General features: G+C 41.6%; 1 protein-coding gene and 1 long non-coding RNA gene across 3 annotated transcripts in view; one reads left to right on the plus strand and one right to left on the minus strand.

Moving 5' to 3' along the window:
* The window catches only part of LOC121724137 (A disintegrin and metalloproteinase with thrombospondin motifs 20-like), a 90,557-nt gene that overhangs the window by 10,872 nt on the left and 58,462 nt on the right, over nucleotides 1-21,223 (minus strand). Inside the window, exons 25-29 of the mRNA XM_042110498.1 lie at nucleotides 20,887-21,051; nucleotides 20,175-20,438; nucleotides 18,821-18,982; nucleotides 17,909-18,085; nucleotides 2,580-2,747 (exon numbers count right to left, since the gene is read on the minus strand). Coding sequence (XP_041966432.1) covers nucleotides 2,580-2,747; nucleotides 17,909-18,085; nucleotides 18,821-18,982; nucleotides 20,175-20,438; nucleotides 20,887-21,051 — 936 coding nt within the window. The remainder of the gene's footprint in view (nucleotides 1-2,579; nucleotides 2,748-17,908; nucleotides 18,086-18,820; nucleotides 18,983-20,174; nucleotides 20,439-20,886; nucleotides 21,052-21,223) is intronic.
* Nucleotides 4,346-13,722, plus strand: LOC121724138. Of its 2 annotated transcripts, none has more exons than XR_006035131.1 (3): nucleotides 4,346-4,666; nucleotides 5,667-5,788; nucleotides 5,935-13,722. It is a non-coding gene; the product is annotated as an uncharacterized LOC121724138 (long non-coding RNA). The 2 variants fall into 2 exon arrangements; XR_006035130.1 differs by having other exon boundaries at nucleotides 7,038-13,722.

Here is a 21,223-nt window from a genome sequence, read left to right on the forward strand (position 1 = left end):
AAAGCAATGTTGGTAAACAACCTAAGCTATGATCTCTATATCTTCTCAAACATGGCTGGCATGTATTGTCTGGTGAAGTCTAACCATCAGTTCAAACACAGGTATATCATATCTTCAATCTCTTTGAAGTTGTTTTTTATAATTATGCTTGCACTGCTCCCACCAGTGTCTACCTGATTAAACCCTTGCTGGCTTTAGGAACAGTGGAACACTCCCCACAACATATGGCACATCCTCAGGCAAGACTGTAGAAATATGCTTGGCAAAAAGTGAGGTAATTGCATGCAGATGTTTTTCACATGATTTTACATCTTATGCACTTCAACTTGCTTCAAGTTGCGGTTGATCTGGTATTTAGTTTGGACCAAACACAAAGAATATCAAGGGGAAAATATGACCTTGGCTCAGCATCAAATCAAAGGGTTTTAACATAACATCAAATAACATGTAGTAATGATGTGGGGTTAAATACTGTATGAAGTAGAGAATGCTATATTGAATGCATAAACCATGATTTATGACACTGACTGTTGTTTTAGACTCTCATGAAGCCCTCCTTTTTGAACAAACACACTGATAACATGTTTCAGGGTCATGCAATTGGAAAGTGGCGGTACACATTATTTGACAGTTTTATTTTCTGCTGGGGAGTCTGAAGCCTGCTGCACGTGTTTGGGCTACATGGTACTAGGGGAGGGCTAGGCTGTGTTTGGCTCCTCTGAGATGACGAGATTGGTGGGGGTAGCAGGGAGAAGATTGTGTTGCCTGAGACATTACTAGATAGACTCTTCAGCCGCACTGGGTCTCAGGAGAGAAAAGGGGGCAAGAAGACACCTCTTGTCTGAGTGGCTGCTGCAAGGGCCTAACAGTGGGCTCTGAGGTTTTCTAAAGTTGTCACAGGCATGGATGTTAAGATATAAAACATGTCTTTATGCTCTACTTGTGGATTTCATGGTTTACTTTGGTATGTGGAGCGAGGTGATTGCTTCCAGACAGGCAGAGTGGTGAGTGAGAGGCCCCCACTGGTGATATAGACCGAGAAAGAGAGAGAAAGAGAGAAAGACAGAGAGACTGAGTGAGAGACAGAGAGAGAGAGAGAGAGAGAGAGAGAGAGAGAGAGAGAGAGAGAGAGAGAGAGAGAAAATGAGAGTGAGAGAGATTGTGACCTCAGGAAGGTAATGAAAGGTACACTCGCACACCCAAAAAGGATTTCACAGACATGCTTCAGGAACAGGTATGGTCCCACTGAACTACACCTCACTTCAACCTAGGCTCAAACCACCCACACATTGCCTTCTCTTAATTGGCCTGAGGTTGCAAACAGCAGTGTGCACACGGATGCCTAATCCATTTATCCTGATAGATTTTGGGTCCCTGAGGCAAATTGCCTCTCGGTGGCAGATGTCTTAAGTGTGTGGTCGGCTCTGTCCTGACTCTGACCTTTCCCCTCAACGTGGCCTACTGGCCCCTAACGGGTCTGACTACAGCGTGAAGAGCTAGCCTGCTGTGATCTCCAAGGGCAGCACTTCTTGCACTCATTCAGGATTTCTTGCCAGTGGGGATAAACACATCTATCTGAGATCTCAGCATTCTGAGAATTTCTTGGCTGTTGACAGTCAGAGGTGAATTTCAACATGAGTTTGAAACACCCTTGTAAGAAAATCTATTGTTGGTTTTGTGTCATGCAAAAACCTATCTTTAAACCTTAAAGGAACCGTATGTAAGAAATGTATTTCAATTAATCATAAAATGGCCCTGATATGTCACTAGACATTAAGAAATCATGTTCATTTCAAATACTTATATCACTGACAACAGTAGTCTGGCCAGGATATTGTCATTTAAAAAGTGAAGTTGCAGCCCTTAACTGATGTTGATGTTGTCATGTTTTGGCCTGATGTGCCACCCTCCACCTGTCGAAGTCAGTAGTATTTCGGCATCCGGGTTGCCAGCTCTGCCAGTCAGGGGGGAGGGGGAGTGGATACACCGCTCTACAGTAATTTGAAAGTGATTGCAGTACCAGTTTTGGCTACAATCTTACATACGGTTGGTTCCTTTAAATAAATTAGTTCCAAAGTGGGCATAATTTATGGAGCATTATGGTTAACCGCTCTTTCACATTCTGAATTCTAAGAATGAATTAGACATTACATTTTCCACATTCTGAATGGATTGCTTCAGGGAATGTGGAATTATTTCTGTGAACTCATTTTGTTATAAGAATTGTATAAAAAATGAAATGCAAAACAGCGCTCGCCCTCTCCTGGCCCAGATAACACTAGAGAAACAAACTTGGCAGGTTATTAGAGGAACCCTCCTTAGAGACTTACATGTGCGCACTCCCAAAATATTTGGACACTAAGATACACAAATCAAGTGCACTGTGTAAAAGGCAATGTAAACCTTGTCTGTAATGTTTAATTCAAGTTTGCGGAGGAATAGCTATGTGCACAATGACCCAAACATATCTGTCGGACATCTGGGGCGTGATGACCCACTTGGACAGGCAAAGCTCCAGCTGCTAGCGGTAGCTGCAGAGCTAGCTGGTATTTTGGAGCGAAGCTGCGGGGAATGCATACCTCCCTCCACCTGTTGGCTTTCCAGCTGGGACATGCCCCAGCCCTGCAAGCCTTCTCAGACCTGGGTCGTGACAGGTGACTGCAGTGCTCGTCCTCTATCTGGGTGAGGTTCTGCTGTACACAGACGATGTCTCGCTGCTTGGTTCCTCTGCCGCAGGTCACAGAGCACTAGAGGGGAAGCCAAAATATCAACTTAAGTTAAATCTCTAACATCAATCACAGTGACAATCCACATAGATGGGGTTTTAAAATGGACTACAGTAGAGCTTCATGTTACTCAACCACACATTAATAAAAAGTAAATCAACTGCTTGTCCATTGAGAATACTTCAACGCCCAATGGTGTTTTAAGCCCCCAACGTCATCTTCCAGGCAGCGCTGCCACCGTTGACTTAAAGGCACCTAATCCTAAACCTAACCCTAACCTTAAAACATGCCTAACCCTGGCGCCTTCCAGGCAGCGCTGCCTTGAAGACAACGTTGGGGGCTACTTGAACCTCATGATGTTAGCCAGTCATTCAAAACTGCACATGAAGCACAAGCGCTTGTACATCTTGCAGCCATCCACATCAAAGAGTTACCTGTGACCTCTGAAATGAGCAACTTTCCCAGCAGCAACATACATCAACCAAACACTTTCAGTTGGCCTAATTATGACAACTAAAAATGAACTGATGCCCCAGTAGTTGTCTCCAGAGTTGAAATGCTTAAGGTACAGTAAAGACCTAAATCAGAGGGAAGGTGGATTCCGAGACTTAAACCTTGAAGCATAGATAACCCTCAGCCATCATCTGGTTTCAATAAGGGCCAATAATACTTTCAAGGAAAAGCTACAGAGAAGGTAGGAGCGGAGGTAGAGATAGAGAGAAAAAGGCTGAGAGAGAAAAAGAGGGAGAGATAGATAAAAAGAGCAGAGACCCCAATGGGAGACATAGTAAATGAAAATATTCTAGACTTTTCCATCTTTTTGAGCCCAGACAGCAATTAGGGCCCAGCTATTCCTGCTCAACCATGGCGGCCCTGACAAAGCCACACCAAAACAGTCTACATGGAATATGGAGGATGTGTATGGCTGGCATATTTTCCAGTCCAGATAATAAGCATAATATATCTTTGTTAATCAATTATGACATCAGAACATTACATAAGACTAAACAGATGCATTTTCCCTCTGGCCTCATTGTGAGATCTTGGTGGTCTTAGCCAATCCTAATGATTATTTGAAACCATCACTATATTTTCTATAATTACAGTTCACGGTCTTCCCTGATTCATTCTCCTCCCTCCAATTGGTGGTCAGTATTCCAATAAACAAAATTGCACCATTTAAAATACAGGACTGGATGATCTATTTACCCCTAAGTAGATTGGATGCTAAATGCAATAAAAGAAAAGGCAAGTTTTCAAACAGACAACATGCTTTCATTTCCTTACAGAGCAGCAGACTTGCGGTTTGAGCCACATACATATCATACAAGCAGTAATTACAGAGGCATTTTAAACATAGGGGCTGTGTCAGCTGATGGTACACTTCAAAGGGACACTGTGATAAGTGAGTGATCCCCAACAGGCCAGGCACACAGCAAGAAAGCTATTCTGATTGCATACAGTACTCTCTGCTCCCCTTCACCACAGATACAGCTGAGACAAGGAAACATGTTGATAGGGGTTTGGTAGAGGTAAGCTCCTCCTCACTGCCGTAAAAGAAGAGAGAAGGGGGAAGGGAGAGAGAAAGAGCAAGAAAGAGAAAGAGAGAGAGAAAGAGAGGAGGGAGAGAGAGAAGAAGAAAAAAGAGGGAAAAAAGGAAATCACAGCCATACAGGCAGTGCTCCTCGACCAAGCCCTATCTGCAGCTCAGCGGTGGGAGAGGACGTTATATGCCTGTCTGCTCCTCCCTCTCTCCAAAGGGTCCCATCTGTCAGCCATTAGTGCACCAGGGGCTGCTGGTGGAGAAGCTGGCAGAGCGTGTGGGACCAGGGGACAGCTTCACCTCCAGGTGCAGGGCACAGAGGATGAGGGCAAGGGCAGCCACCTCCGCTCCACTCACACACATGGCACACATGGAGCCATGCTCACAACTCTGGAAGGTAGGTGAAGTGCACTTTCACTAAAATATAAAACCAGCACTGTACTATACTGGATATCAAAGTTATCTAGGTGTGCTCGCTTGTGTTTGCTATTTAAATAATACATTTAGATTTGGTATGGGAAGTTATATTGTTACATTCTTAGTGATATGTTGCAGCTGTTGATGTCTGTGCCTCAAACCACAAATAGACATGACTTAATGTCGGTCAACTGAGAATGAAAGTAATGTAAAGTGCAATGATGGTAATTTCCATTAGAATTCAAACGATGTTTCATGTCTGATTACATGTGTTGAAATGTTTGTGAGTGCTTGGAAGGTAATGCTGTAGTTTTGCATGTCTGTGTATTTGTTGCTATGTACTACACCAGACTCAGTAGGGCTCTCTGAGGGTAAAGAGGCACCATTTGGGAACATGAAAGACATGCCAAGTTGTACAAAAAAAACTGAGCAGTCATGTAATTCTAATACACTGTCCCAAGGGAAAAGCCTTTCTTTGGAGATGGTGTCGCCCTCCCAAGTTGTAGCAAGAATGTATTCCACATGACTAGGTGGGTTAAGTCTGGTATAAGCCAAAGATAGTCATCTGGAAATAATGTATATTACTGGATAAGGAATTCTTGATGAAACAAAGTGTTTTTGTTCGTACATGCCAAAATGGCAATCTGTATACAAAGAATGCTTGTGGTTTTGTTTGTACATGATGAATTAACAGTTAACAGTTATTCCGAGGAATATCAGTATGCAGCATTTCAGCGATTCAAAATGATGCCTTACAGTGAATACCAAAAAGTACACCATCATTTCTGATTGTGTATATAGGAGAGTCAGAGTTATTTGTAAATACATGATTTGCTTTTGAATATATGTGGTACTTACAGTCGAACATAAGAGAAACGTTAAGTGTACAAGGGCTCTACCAAGGGTGGTATGAATGTATGTCTTAAACTGTGGAGGCTTGTTTTTCATCAACTGCTTCATAGAGGTTTTCCTTTGTGCAGGGAATCCTGACTGCAGGCTAAAGAGGATCCAGTTCCCTGCACTATGTCTTTGACTATCCAAGCGGTAAGCCAGAGGGCCAAAGCATGATGAGACCAGACTTGTCAATAACCAACCAGCAAAGGTAACTTGCGCTGCACAGTGATCAGTCCATAGTACCATAACTAATTATAAGACACAGCACATAACTATGCTGTTGTGTTAGAATATTGGAATTTGTTAAGAATCTTAATTACATGGAAGTTAAACCAAATTTTACACATTTCAAAGACCGAAATGCCGAAACACATCCTCTAAATGTTTGGACATGACCTGTTTCCGCCAAGTCGTTTACATGGTAAATATGCTATACATTCACCATTTTGTGTCGTTCCATTGCTTTGGTGCAAGTTCAAACTCTTTGAGGTTTGAGTCAGAGTAAAGGGCCGTTCACACCAGGAACGATAACTATAAAAAATATCGCTCTCGTTAATATGAATGACGACGTTCACACATAAACTATAACGATGACGACATGAAGAACAATATCATTGGGGATCACTTTCAGAGCCATTTTGAGAATGATAACGCTAACAGCCAATCAGAACCCATTTTAGCCATCACTAACACAAGGAGATACTTTACTTATCGTTGGTCAGTGTGGACGCTTTTATTGTAATGGATATAGTTATCGTTATAGTTATCATTTCTGGTGTGAACGGCCCTTAAGGATGGTAGATGCAACTGATCATTCTAATGGATATAAATGTTATTTAGAATAGGAAAGAAATGTGCAAAGAGTAAAATAGTAAACTTACAGTATATAAATGTGAAACCGTTTTATCCTGACAAAGAAATACTGCCTAAACTACTTCACATGTCCAAATAAACACCATTTCCATATGAATATGTGAATGCCAAGCTTGAATTCAGACCACACCACACAGGGCAGACAGAGCAAAGGGTCTTATAATACTGAGCATATGTGTTCCCATGCTGCATAGCCTTTTCAAAGAAGCCCAGCACTGACCTGCAGCCAGTCCAAACTCAAGAGTTGTGTGAAGACAGTCCAGAATATTACACCTCTCACTACCAAACACACGCTATACATGTGCTTATCACATGGCAACTATCTGAGCTCAGAGGGGGGTAATCTTCATATTTTGTTCATATTTGTAAGACAAACTGATAAGTGGTGTCATTTTTCCAGGGAGAGTCGGCATCATTTTGCCGTAGGCTGTTTAAAAATGAGCTATGAGTCTAGTTGAAACATGCTCCTTGCTAACTGACACAATAGAGTGTCACAAAAAAGGGGGATTACAGAAGAGGATGGGAAGATATGCATGTGTCTGTTTTTCCTCTCTCTCTCTCTCTCTCTCTCTCTCTGTGTCAAGGTCCTTTTTTCGCAGGGGAGAGAAGTCAAAACAACACATGCTGTCGACGTGGGAACAGCTGGTAAGAGTGAGCAGTGGAATGCCGGAGGCCGGGCTGCAGATCAATCATCTGCCAGGGTGAAAATAACCACCCTGACCTGATCACCACGCAAAAGAGAGCGACCTCCTCAACCCATCTTACACTAAGACACCTTTCACGCAAAATGTATGTTAAACTCGTAACCACATACAGTCATGAAGACATCTAGATGTTCATTGTCAATGGAATTATATCAAGGACACCTTTTACATACTTTACATATACATATTCTAAAGAGAACAGGGTATGTGGTCACTGGTGTTACATAGATTATATAGACGCAGGCTGTGGTTCTCAAAAATCAGTGTCCAGGCAGCTGAGGAAGTAAGGCCATAATTTTGCTATTGCTGCTCTCTGAGAAAGTATGGCAGCCAAATAAACACTGCTAAGACAGCCTATAGTTTCTTGTGCAGAGTTTTCTCTGTATGCTAACACCACTCAGCAAAAGATAAACTATGCAGCCATAAGTCAACACCAAACAACACAACTTGGACCTACTCACCCCAAAAGCTCATCTGGAACTTATTTTTAACTTTTCCGCCCTATGCATTACAAAATTATCTTGGGTATACAATAAGCACACCTTAGTTGGCTATAGAAAGAATGAGACAGCTTGGGCACTGGCTAGACAGCATAGCTTGGTTACATTCTAATAATAATAACATAAATTTCCCCTAGTATATCATAATCAATCTCACCATACTTACGGTGATCAGATTTCTTCAGATTTGTTCAATACTTTCAAGCTTTAGGCTACGTTTTTATAAACGGACATTTCACCCTCTCTGTTTCAAAAATAACATTGTGCACACCTGTCTGTTTTCAGAAAAGTTTTCGTTTACACTAACCCGTGTATATATGTCGTCAAGAGCATGCCAAACCTGTAGGTGGCAGTGTAACGAGAAGCTCAAGCCCACATTAGTCAATCAGAATCCCGAAAATAGCAAATGCAAACAGACAAAAAGAGTTTGCACCAACATAAATGCGACTGCTACTCTGAATGCATCCATGATCACCATAGCTAAATGAAAATGTAAACATAGATTGCACTTTTGGCTCAGGTGCAAGTTCTGGTGCATACTGAGATGTTGGTTGCCTAAACCTCCATTTTTGTCAGTTTACATGCAAACGTGCAACCAAAGTTTTCCAAAATCTCCACTCTGGCTGGAGTTATTAGAATCATTTTCAGAGGCAAATTATCCATTTGCATTTACACAAAATAACCATGTATGTGTAAACGGAGTCTCAGCCTCCACTTAAGAGTACCTGGTTAACATCCAGGGACATTGGAATCAAAGACAAGGTTGTGTGAGAGGGCCCCAAATTCTCATTCAAGGGTTTGCTGACTTTCAACACCTGCTCTGCATGTCTCTCATTAACGCATTCCTGCTAGCTGAGTGTCCTGTGTTTACATTACTCCGTTTAATGGAGACATTAGAAGGTGATGTTGTTCTACGTTGCAGTGTTAGGTGCTGCATTTACTGAGTGGCTCGCTCTTTAGTGAGCACAGGTGCAGGCAACAGAGTCTTGCAAAGGGCAAGACAATTTATACGCAAGTCAAGTGTGCTTCAATTTGCTAAAAAGATAAAATCCCTGTGCACTGGCTGTTTTTGGATCCCAGGTGCTGGTGGTGTGCAGGAATATCAGACGTTAAAATATAAAGATCATCACCACACACTAGTCTAATATTAGGAATTGTTTATAAGGAGCGAACAATGTGTAGCTTCTTCAGGTTCACTCTCCAAGTAGCTAGCCAACTATAACTCACTAGTCAACAGGAACAATTACGCAGTTACAAACTATGCTGCAGGCCCTGATTAAAACTAGCTAGTTTGCTAACAAATGTTTTTTCAGCGTTTTGGTGACATGCTGTAATAGCAATTTTAAAATTTACCTGTAAGGGTATAACCTGTCTTTAACATGACTATACACCAATCAGCCACAACATTAAATCATCTGCGTAATATTGCGTAGGTCTCCCTCTTGCCGACAAAACAGCTTTGAATCTTCAAAGCATGGACTCCACAAGATCTCTAAAGGGGTCCTGTGGTATCTGGTATCACAACATTAGCAGCAGACTCTTTTAAGTCCTGTAAGTTGCAAGTTGTTAAGTCCTGTAAGTTGAGATCAGGTGAATTTGGAAGCGAAGTCAACACCTTGAACACTTTTGTCATGTTCCTCTAACATTTACAGAACAATTTTTGCAGTGTGGCACATCATCATATTGCTGGAAAAGGCCAATACAATCAGGGAATTCCATGGTCATGAAGAAATGTAAGTGGTCTGCTACAGTTTTTATGTTTGTGGATTGGGTCAAAGTAACATCCACATTGAGTGCCAAGGCCCAGAGCATCACACTGCCTCCAGCATTTTGCCTTGTTCCCATAGTGCCTCCAGCTGCCATCTCATTCGTGGGTAAACAACACACGAACAACTGGCCATGATGAAAAATGAAAAGAAAATGTGATCCATCAGACTAGACTTTCTCCTGTTGCTCCATAGTCCAGATATGTCGCTCACAAAACATCATGCTATTATAGGTGCTTCTCTGGATAAGGTTCAGCATGTGTAGTCTGACCAGTCTGTGGTTATGCAGTCCCATACACAGCAAGCTGTGATGCACTGTGTGCTCTGACATCTTTCTATCATAGAGCAGCATAAAGGTTCTAAACGTTTTGTGCTACAACAGTTCTTCAGTGGGATGCACTCCCCACATTCAATGAGCCTTAGGCATCCATGACCCTGTTGCTGGTTTAAAGGTTGTTCTACCTTGGACCACTTTTGGTAGATTGTTGACCACTGCATACCGGGACCACCCCAAAAGGCCTGCCATTTTGGAGATGCTTTGACCCAGTTCTCTAACCATCACAATTTGGCCTGGAACAAAATTGCATGGATCAAAAAAATCTGACTGTTTGCTGGCTGCCTAATTTATCTCATTCTTACAGCGATGCCACTGTATCAAGATAATCAATGGTAGCCTATTCACTTCATCTGTCAGTGGTTTTAATGTTGCTGATTGGTGTATACCATCAAAACATGCTTGATGAAGTTATGAAAAAATAGCTATCTACACAAACATACTTTCAACACTGTGGAAAAAGATTTTCACACTTCATCTGTTTGATAAAGTTGTTGGCTGCGTCTGACCAGGAAAGTCAGTGAGGTTTGGCGTAGCATAAGGTTTTCATCCTAAATTTGGCTTAACAATGATTTGTGACTAGCCTGTACACACATTGCAATCAGAACCATCACACTCCCCACTTCTACAAGCAAAGCGTACAGTATGTGATTGAGTTTGCCATGTGATTGAGTTTGCATAAGATATCCAAGGGGAAAATCCTGTCAGCCACCAGTGCCTGCAATTCTAGAGTACATATTTGTAGTCAAGGGTCAAACACCAAGCTTTGGAGTAGCGCCATTCATTATTCTGATGAATACTACACTAGTACTTGATGGTTTTAGGCTGGGGAGACATATTGTGATTTAGACAGCGGTGTCTTTAATCATGGCCAGAGACTGGATTAAGTATGTAACATCGATGAGCAGTCTCAGGCAGACATGCTGGTATTTCCTTCCCATCTGTGCACCAGTGGCCCTTTAGCTCAGAGCGGCGCTCAACGAGAAACAGACCAGACAGGTAATGAAGAATGCACATAGGAAGAGAAGGGGCCTTTAAAATGAGCAGAGCCGAGTCAAAGTCAAGAACCTCAGTGTGGTAGGTGTCTCTGTTGGATACTACCGAGCGAAATGTCATATTGTCATATGGAGTAGCAGTTTAACGGGTTTGAAGGTTCAATAGAAAGGAAGTGATAGTGATAATCTTGAGTTGCCTGGTGAGCAGGAAACTGAGTTAGCCTAAGATCTAAGATACCCTATCCATCGCATAACTCTACTCCAAAGCACTGGCTCACTCAGCAATATGAACCATGTGCCCTGTATCATTCTCAATCTGTGGGTATACAGAGGGGATACAATCTAATCAATAATTACATAAAGAGATACGCCCTTCCAAGAAGTTAAAATCACCTCAAAGAGAGCTGTCACCTCTAAGCTTAAAAGATTGCTTGGAGTTTGGTGATGTTAGCTTGAGGCAAAGCAGCTGCTCTGTCTGGTTGTCTGCTATGGGCCCTGTTCCTGATCACGCAACAAACCAGGGAAAGCCCAGCTTAAACACTTCCAGATTGCCTGCGACATCTCTCATTTGATCCTGTTGTATCCCTAACCAGATGGAGTGCCGGCTTTAGAAACCCCTATGGCTCCACAAGCTTTTTGAATTGGAAATACACATATTTTGTATTGGCGTTGGCATAATTATATTAGTTTTTGTTCACAGCTGGTCAGTCTTTGGCAAACTATTTAAACAACTATGTTTAAACCTCAGGCTAAATTAATGGCTATAAAGGGAGCGATTTGTATCACAGGAAAGACTCACTGAGGTTAACACACAATTTCTAACATGCCATTTCTAAAATATGAGCATCTTGGCCTCAGGATCTACCATATCTGGGGTAGGTCCAAATTGTACAAACATAACATGATTGTTGTTACTTCATTATTCTTTTAAATGAAGCATAGGATGTTTTAATCAGACATTTAATTGCTGTTTAAAAACAGGCCACAATGCATCAAAGTTGGCAGAGAGTTGGATACAAATATCACAGTGCTAGGGAATAAATTTTGTGGTCACAAACACATTTCTTTGATTCAAAACAGACAGGAAATTAAATAATGGGGGGGATGAAAACAAGGTCACTCTTCTGTTTAAAAAATGGCTTTTCTCCATCTTCTCCAACTGTTTGGCCTTTTTAATAAAGCCTTCATTGCCTTTGTCAAAGTTCTGCTCTTGTTGAATGTGCATGTATTGCTTAACATCTGCAACATGTAGGGAATGGGTCTCTGTCAAGGCTAACAATTTACTTCTGACCTGCGTTTGGTATGATTTTATATAGCACCAAAGGCATTAACAGCATTAACATCCAGCTTAACCGCCAGCACTTTACTCTGAGAAGAACCCTGGCTGAATGGAGAGTAACTACTACACTGAACATAAACATACCCCCAGAGTTTAGCACTGTAGCTGCTTGGTTGCTCTAGCTGTTGGCTGCAGCAACTCGAGCTAGGTAGAACCATTTTTTTTTTGTTTCTCTTCATACAGACAGTACTCAGTGACCTCAAGAAATCTCGGTGAAAAATCACCAGAATTCTCCTTTAAGATCGAACTCACTGCTGGCCTTGCCTATACCTCCCTGCGCGCATGGCACATGACCGTGATCAGAAAACACTAGCACGGAGAAGTCAGGGGGTGTCTGACCCAGCAGTGACAGGGCTCACGTGTGCCCTAAGGGTTCCTTGGGACCCTTGAGACTATGCATAGGACATGTGGGTCTCATTTAAACACAGACATCAGGTTTGAGGCCAATTCAGGCAATCCACCCCCTCTACTCCTAGTCAGAAAGCAACCACTGCTCAGTTTTGGTAGATGAAATCTGGATTTTAAAAGCAAATCAGGTTTTGGAGTCAGTCGAATGAGTCATACAACTGATTCAAAGAATAGGGAAATGTTTAGCTGAAGTGAGTACAAATTGATAGCCTTTGGTCTTTTTAATGGTTACCCCGTTTGTATTCAATTAGAAATAAGTCTGCAATGATCAACGCTGATCTATCTGATGGCCAAGGTAAGTTTTTTTAAAGGCAGATAATAATGTATAGAAAAGTTATTGCTGAGTAATCTGTTTGGTTCCAAACATGAACCCCATGCAGACCCTGCAACAGACTTCCCTAATGATTACTTACAGTGGAAAATTGTTTTGTTAGTGTGCTATCTAGCTCTGTGCTCACATAAAAATGACAAATGACCTAAAATTTGCATTGGAGGAGGCTGGGTCAATAGATGTTTCAGGGGGCCCCACAGTGTGTGAAAACAGGTCTTGCATAACTGTACCCACTCATTCACTGGGTTGAAAGGTCAATTTACTTTTGTAGCTATGAGAAACATCCCAGTAATGTTACGCAAATAAAAAAAAAACTACAAAAACCAGGCAATTTCCTTCCTTTCCAGACATATCCTAAGCCTCTAATAAACTAGAGGACTGGATAGAGCATATTGCTACACAAGGCTTCACAGAATGGTATGCAGTGTTTATCTGCTATTTTTTTTCAGAGGAATAGAAATGCAGGGCAAACGTATGTCTCTTTGTTTTATATATCAGCCTCAGAGTCATATAATCATTTTCAGATAAATCATTTTATTGTGTAAATTCCTAAATGGCTACATTTGGTAACTTCCCATGACTTATAATGAAACTGTGTTTGTATAAATGTATGGTGTAATATAACAACAAAATGCCACAGTTAATATTGTACGTAATATTTCAGCTGCTAAAATGCAATTCTCTTGGTCCACATACATGTTTAACCCACTATGAACCATTTAGCAGACATGCTTAATATATTTCTATAGGGATAACATATTTTTTTATTAAAATTTCATTATGAATGTGATTATTCTCAATTTTTTTTCCCCAAAGCAATGGCCATTTGGTCTTCTTATGCAGTGGTTCTCAAATGGAGGCATGCGCACCCCTGGGGGTACCTGAAGGCACTCCAGGGGCTACCTGAGATTTTAAGCTATACATATATTTAAAAAGTAGAATCCATGCAAATACTTTAAAAACAATTATTTAATAAATATTTCAGGAAAATATAAGTTCATAAAATGAATTTTTACTTCAGTAGGCTATTCAATTTCATTATCCTAAAAACTCAGAGTCCCCCCCATACCAGGATGGTTCAACCCAACCTGTCACATGCCACCCGCTATCACCTGTCAATCACTGTCAAAACTCAAACGATGGAATTGTGTAATTCTTGTGAAAACACGGAGGGACAAGTGGCTTTTTTTCTCAACTAAAAATGCTTTGCGCTAGTTAGGGGGTACTTGGCTGAAAAAATATTTTATAGGGGATACATCACTGAAAAAAGGTTGAGAACCACTGTTCTAATGCACTGTTCTATAATAACTAACTCATATAAAGTTAATCTCAATAAACAACATTTTATGAAAGCTTTCCATTGTAGCCTTTCTCAAGTGTAATAGCCCTGCCAGCACTGATTAATGCCAAGTACCGTTGTAAAAGCAATACTTTTTACGTTTCCTGCCAAATGCATTACAGAGAACCATATTCCTGAAATTGTAAACAGATGCTCTAGCCAGTGTTTGATTTGGAGAAGGTATGTTTTCTCTTGGGGGAGTTCATGAAATACAATAATGAAGAGAATAATAACATAATAAAACTATGTCTGGGTCTAATATGGACTTAACACCAATGGCTACAATAAGCAATCATGCATGAACACACTTTGGAAGTCTAAGCGTTTAATTCAGCTGTAACTATGTTCTAGTGGTTCAGCGGTCACTTTGATATTGTAATAGAGGTACAGTAAGTCTGTAGAGCAAGTTCATCATATTAGTTGAAAGGCTTAACAGTTTTGTAGACTGCATTGGCAAATATGGTATTCATTCCTTAGTAAAGCTCTCTCCCCTCCTTGAGAATACTATATAATAAGAATAAATAGAACATGCTTGGTTCCAATTACTCTGGAGGTCTAGTAATTACTCTGCTTGATTGACAGGTATGGATCAGCACATATGCCACCAATGGAACTGTGTGATGTTTAGTATGGTTTTAATTTAGACTGTTTATCTGATACAAGAAAGTGCAGCCTCTACCTTTTTCAGATTTAAGATATTGAGGAGTTGAGTGCTGTTACAAAGTGTTATATGTTTTAGCATTATATTGCCTCCCAGTTTTGCACACTTTATGACTTTCTCTGGACCCTTCTGGCAATTATTATAGTGCATTTAATAGGTCTTATGATATGGATGAAATATGCTGTTATTATGCCGATGTGCACTGCCTTTAAGTGCTTTTAATATGTGCCCGGCTATATTTTAAAGCATGGAACGTTATTAAAAACCCCACCTTTGTTGCTTTATAGTCCATATCTGATCTATTTATATTATAAACAACTGCCTAGTACCATAGGATGATAACCATGCATAAGGACAACACAGAAATTACACAACCTTTATGTATCTTTAATAAATTTACAGTGAAAAAATGGCTATTCAACATGTGTATGCTTTTCTTTCGCATGTGCATGGAAATAAGCACAGAAAACCATCGAGGACCGATGTAATACAGACACAACAATTGACAATATAAAAGTCCTTTAGGTGCAGACAGCTATCAGCCAGAGACATGGCTGAGGAAGAGGAAGGCCATGCCACGCAAAACAGAGAAGTGCCATAATGAGTAAGATACCAATGCAGAGATGTTGGGAATCAAAAGGACTCATGATGATTGAAGACAGAAGAGGGAGGAAAAGAAAGGAATTGAAAGGAGACATTTGGAGGAGAGGATGGTGATAGTTTGCTGCTTGACAGGGTTTGAAGGCCTTAGAGAGAGAGTTGCCTTAAACCCCCCACTCATATGAGAACAACAGAACATGTTGAAGCTGTGAATCACCTAATGTAAACAAATAAATAAGTCTCATTTTGAAATAAATCCTTCAGAAACGTTAAAAAAAACTGGCCCAAGAAAAAAAAAACAAAAAAAAAAAAACAACACAATATATTTATATAATACGAAACAGCAACAAATGACCACATTGAAAAAAGAGGTATTCTGTGTTTCAACAATTCTGTGTGTGTGTGTGTGTATGTGATTGTGCATGAGGTGTGTGAGTGTGTGTGAGCAGTGTGTGTGTACTGTGTGTATGGTATGAGTGTGTATGATTGAGCACCAACTGATTTCATTCATAATCTGAGCCATCACACCAGAGCTACATCACGGCAGGATTTAGAGTGAACGGAATTTCAGATCAGGTAGGTCTGACTCCTTCCTGAGAGAATTTTCTTTACAAAATTCAATCTATTGACTTATGGTTTCCCAAGCCAGCAATAACTGTCTATGACTGTTAATGATTGAAACACACACCCTTCAAAAAGAGAACGCTGCAAAAACTCAACCATGTTAAAACACTGAATCTCACTTCAAACTTTGACGAGTTAATAAATATATGCACGAAAAACAAAAAAAAACTCACAGTGGATTGATTGGCGAATTTGTTACATGTGATGCATCTAATAGCAGAATCAAGCAGCTGAAATCAATCTGTGCTGTACAACATGGCGCTAGGGAATGGAGTACACTGTTGTCATGGTGTCATGCTGAAAACAGCCTACACAACCCCCCTGACTACAGCAGTCATCCTACTGAGGGACATTTTCCACAATGAAATGATTAAATAATGGCAACAAAGGCCCCAGAGCCTCTGGGAACGCATGTTCTCACACTGGTAACATTAGTTAGTCTCTGTGTGTCTACATGTACTGCATGCTGTACAAACTATTAATTATCTCCAGTTTGACAGTGGCAGAGGCCAAGGCTATTTATTTCCTATTTCTGTTATACATTACATTAAATAATAACTCTGTGGTTGATAATAAATATAAATTATTCTATCAATTAGTGCTGATTAGTGGATAGGACTAGACTAGTACTCGTTTAGGCAGAAATGCTAAAACTGGAAGCTACTGTATGACATGTGTATGCAGTTGTGGGAAGAGGGAATTCCTCCATGTTTGTTTCATATTTCCTCTTAGATTTCATATTTTTTTCCTAAAGTTTTCACTGAGAACACAAAAATGATAAAACTGCTAATGCGCTACTCCATACTAACGGCTATGGCTTCAGATGATGAACAAGAGGTCTTACCAAGAGCACCAGTTAAAAATAATAACAATAAAAAGTGGTAACACTTTACGGTAAGGGTACATGAATTATCATGAATTCATGCATGAATTAATTCATGAAAACTCCTGTTAATTCCTGATGATTCATGATATATTAAGGAATGAAGTAATACATAAATCATTAATTAATTCATGCATGAATTCATGATAATTCATGTACCCTTACCATAAAGTGTTACCAAAAAATTAAATAGTAAGCTCATGACATATAAACTTGTTCAACTTAAAAAAATAAAATAAAAAATAAAACTTCAGACTACATAAACATTGATCAAACTGTACACAAGATACACAATATAATATACAGAAAATCATCTGTTGCTGTTTCAACGGTAATAATATTAGAACTCTTATACACAAATATACACTTGTGTACTCAGATTACAGGGGAGATGGGGGCACCCATCACAACAGACGTTTACCTCACGCTTAACAAATTAAGATAAATATTGTTTGGATTACCCATCTGTTTACAGAAATACGTGGTTGGACAGAAGTGTCCTGCTAATTTATAGTTTTTCATTTGGAGCCCTTGCAGGAGATTTGGAGATTGCTTACATGTGTTTCTAATGAATCCTGGTGGAGAGCAGCACTTAGTGTTTTTTTTTTGTTTTTTTTGCTTTTTGTTTCTTCTCTAATTAACACCATGTCAGTGTCAAGGCTGCTTGGGTGGGCAGACGTCGCTGCTAGCACCCTGTTAGCACAGGAGGGGTACACACACTCATACTCGTACACACACACACACACATACAGTAAGTACACACACACAGACCAACACTCACACACAACACACACTCAACGGATGGGCCAAAGGTACACTCCCTGTAATTAAGCACGAGCGATATGTACTTGTGCCATATGATGCACCACAGTGAAAGGGAGCCAAGGGAGGGGTGAGGGGTGGGGTTGATTTGGTAGGGGCTGGGATTGGACAGGGGGGGGTTGAGTAAAGGAAAAGGAATACTATCGTACCGGCTTCCACGGTCTCCTGTGCCAGGAAACACTGCCCGGGCAGGGCTGCAGATTGCAGGGCTCCACGTCGGGCGGCTTGTCCAGCACGTCACAGTTGTGGTCGTTCAACCGCTGGCCGCTGGGTCGCTGGCACACCACCAGGCGGGTGCGCCTGCCTCCTCCACACGTTTGCGTGCACTGAGAAAGAGAATACCGGAATTAGCGAAGAACACAACGGTGAACTATTAAGACAGATGGAGAGAGAGAGAGAGAGAGAGAGAGAGAGAGAAAGAGAGAGAGACAGAGAAAAAGCAGGATATAACCTAAAGCCGCAGGCATAAATGGGAAGACAATGTCAAAAAGCAAAGAACTGACATTACAGGAGAAAGAGTGAAAGATGGTGATGGAGACATGACAGAACAAGAGCCGAGCTTAGCACCACAGGCCTGGAGAAACAGACCAAAATGAAGCATGTGTGGATAGAGGGAAGCAGAGCAATGTACAAGATGGCGGAGAGAGAAAGCATGGGTAAGTAATGGGCAAGCAATACAACAGACTGACGCAGACCTGAAGGAAGATACAAAGAAAAACAGATGGAACATGCAGTGCTGTGCAGACAACTATTGATGTGCACTTGAGGGAGCAAGAGGGAAAATACTTCACACAACTAAAGATACCGATAGTTTTACGTCAAATAATAAAACATTCTTTGTCCCATTTTCACTGTCAAAAACTGTTAAACACTTGAAACGACAACCCACATAAACACATTCCCTTTCTATTAGTTTTCCCAATTCAAAGGAATCTTTTATAAGCTCGTTTGACGCTCGGGTAACACTATCGTTGGCAAACTTCCTAATGAAACTGGCAAGAAAGAAGAACACCAAGTCCTTGGTCGGGCCTCTGGAGGTTTTGTGGCCCTACAGGTCTCACCTCGCCCCAGATGCCGTAGTTCCAGAGTGGACAGGGTCCGGAGTCGCATCGCTTGGACTCGTCCGGCTTCACGCGCTCATCGCAGTAGTTGGTGCTGCGGCCCTCAGCGTCCTGGCAGACCACCACCCGTCGCTGGAAACCGCCCTCACAGGTGCTGGAGCACTGAGTCACCACACACACACACACACACACACACTGTTACACATGATCCTGACATGCATTTTATGTGAAGCACTAAACCACTAAATCATTCATTCTAATTTATCGCTCCGTGTTCTTCTCAATGCTATTATTAACAGAAGACCGACGGTACAGAAAAATAAGACGACTAGCTCTACTAGTCTATTACTAGCTCTAACACACCAGAAAACCCTAAATCCATGATAAATCATACAGAAATCATCACATACTAAGGATACTTCCAAGCAGATTTATCTATGCAAACATGCACCTCAAGTTTTCCTCTCACCCACGCATGATGACCCAAACACACACTCCCATCAGCACACACACACACACACACACACACACACACACACACTGCCTACTCACTGCCTTCATTTCTGTCTCTCTCCCTCTCTCTCTCTCACCCTCTCTCTCCCTGTCACTCTCTTTCTCTCTCTGTCTTACACACACACACACACACACACACACACACACACACACACACACATTCACACACACACACACACACAGCTCTGCTTATGTCAGGGTATTCCCCTCCATCCACAGCGGATGCGGATGTGGATATGGATGAGAGGCAGTCTTTGTACAAGCCCCTGTCTCCGAGGCCAGCTTGGGAGCAGATGAAGCTGGAGACAGGCAGGCCGGCTGACTGATAGATGGAAACTATGAGAGGCTTTTTCTTCCTCGGAACGGCTCAGATGAGATGAGATAAGCAAACAAACAGGCAGCCTTGAAGAGCGCTTGCTTCGCTAACCAGAGCACTCTGCCTTCAATTACTAGTGTTTAGGAGTGAAAATGGTGTGAATCAGACCAAGTGTCTGACCAAGGTGAGCGGCAGTGTGTGGGGGTGGGGCTGTCTGTGTGTGTTGTGTGTGTGAGTGTGTGTGTGTGTGTGTGTGTGTGTGTGTGTGTGTGTGTGTGTGTGTGTGTGTGTGTGTGTGTTTGTGTGCGCGCGTGTGTGTGTGTCTGTGTGTGTGTGTGTGTGTGTGTGTGTGTGTGTGTGTGTGTGTGTGTGTCTGTGTGTGTGTCTGTGTGTGTGTGTGTGTGTATTATTATTATTATTATTATTATTATTATTATTATTATTATTATTATTATCTCACCACCTTAAATTTCCCCTTGGGGATCAATAAAGTATCTATCTATCTATCTATCTAGAAAGACCTACCGCTCCCCAGGGCCCCGTCCTCCACTGGTTGGCAGCCGAGGGGACGTTCCAGGCGCTGTGTCCGGGATGGTAGCCTGGGTCATGGGGCGAGTAGGGTGGGTTGTTGGAGCGCGGCTGATAGGCGGATGGGCAGGGGCTGGCCGCACACTCCTGCTCAGTACTGGGCCTCTCTTCCGGGTGGCAGAAGGACTCGTCCACCTGCTGGTGGTAGTTGCTGCACACCACCTGTCGGGTGGATTGACCGACTCCACATGTCACCGAGCACTGCCACACAGCACAGGAAAACGAAAAGTAGAGAACAAAAGATCAGTACATACATACATGTATGTAAGTTATGCATACAACAGTTATATGTAAGTTGTACTTATATTATGAACAGTGTCAGTTGCATGCATACATTAGTTCTGTACTACAGCTACTACTACTACTACTACTACTACTACTATTACTACTACTACTACTACTACTACTACTACTACTACTACTACTAATAATAATAATAATAATAATAATACCATAATAATAATACTGATCATTGTTGTGTTGTGTTGTATGTGGCCTGTGTAGGCCCATTTAAGCATACATACAGGAAACCACTACTACTACTACTACTAATTATAATAATAGAGTAATAATAATAATAATGATCACTGTTGTGTTGTGTTGTGTTGTGTTGTGTGTGGCCCGTGTAGGCCCATTTGAGCATACATACAGGAGACCACTCCCCGGCCCTCCACAGGCCACAGGGGCTGAAGCAGGTGGACGTCTCTGGTGGGCGGGGGAGGTGGGCGCAGTAGGACTCGTCTGCTACACCGCCCTGGGCGTCCCGGCAGCTCACGTAGCGGGCACGCTTGCCTTTCCCACAGGAGACCGAACACTGACAAACACGACAAACACACACACATCATTTCTGGCACGCCATTTATTAACCTGGCAAAGCAGGGTGATAAAATCATCAGATGAATACTATCAACAAAACATCCGAGAGGAATTTTGTCTAGAATCGTTTAACACGGCCAGTGGCAGAAATGCTTGAAATGTCAGAAATG

This window comes from Alosa sapidissima, chromosome 11, assembly GCF_018492685.1.
Source record: "Alosa sapidissima isolate fAloSap1 chromosome 11, fAloSap1.pri, whole genome shotgun sequence".
NCBI classification, from domain to species: Eukaryota; Metazoa; Chordata; class Actinopteri; order Clupeiformes; family Clupeidae; genus Alosa; species Alosa sapidissima.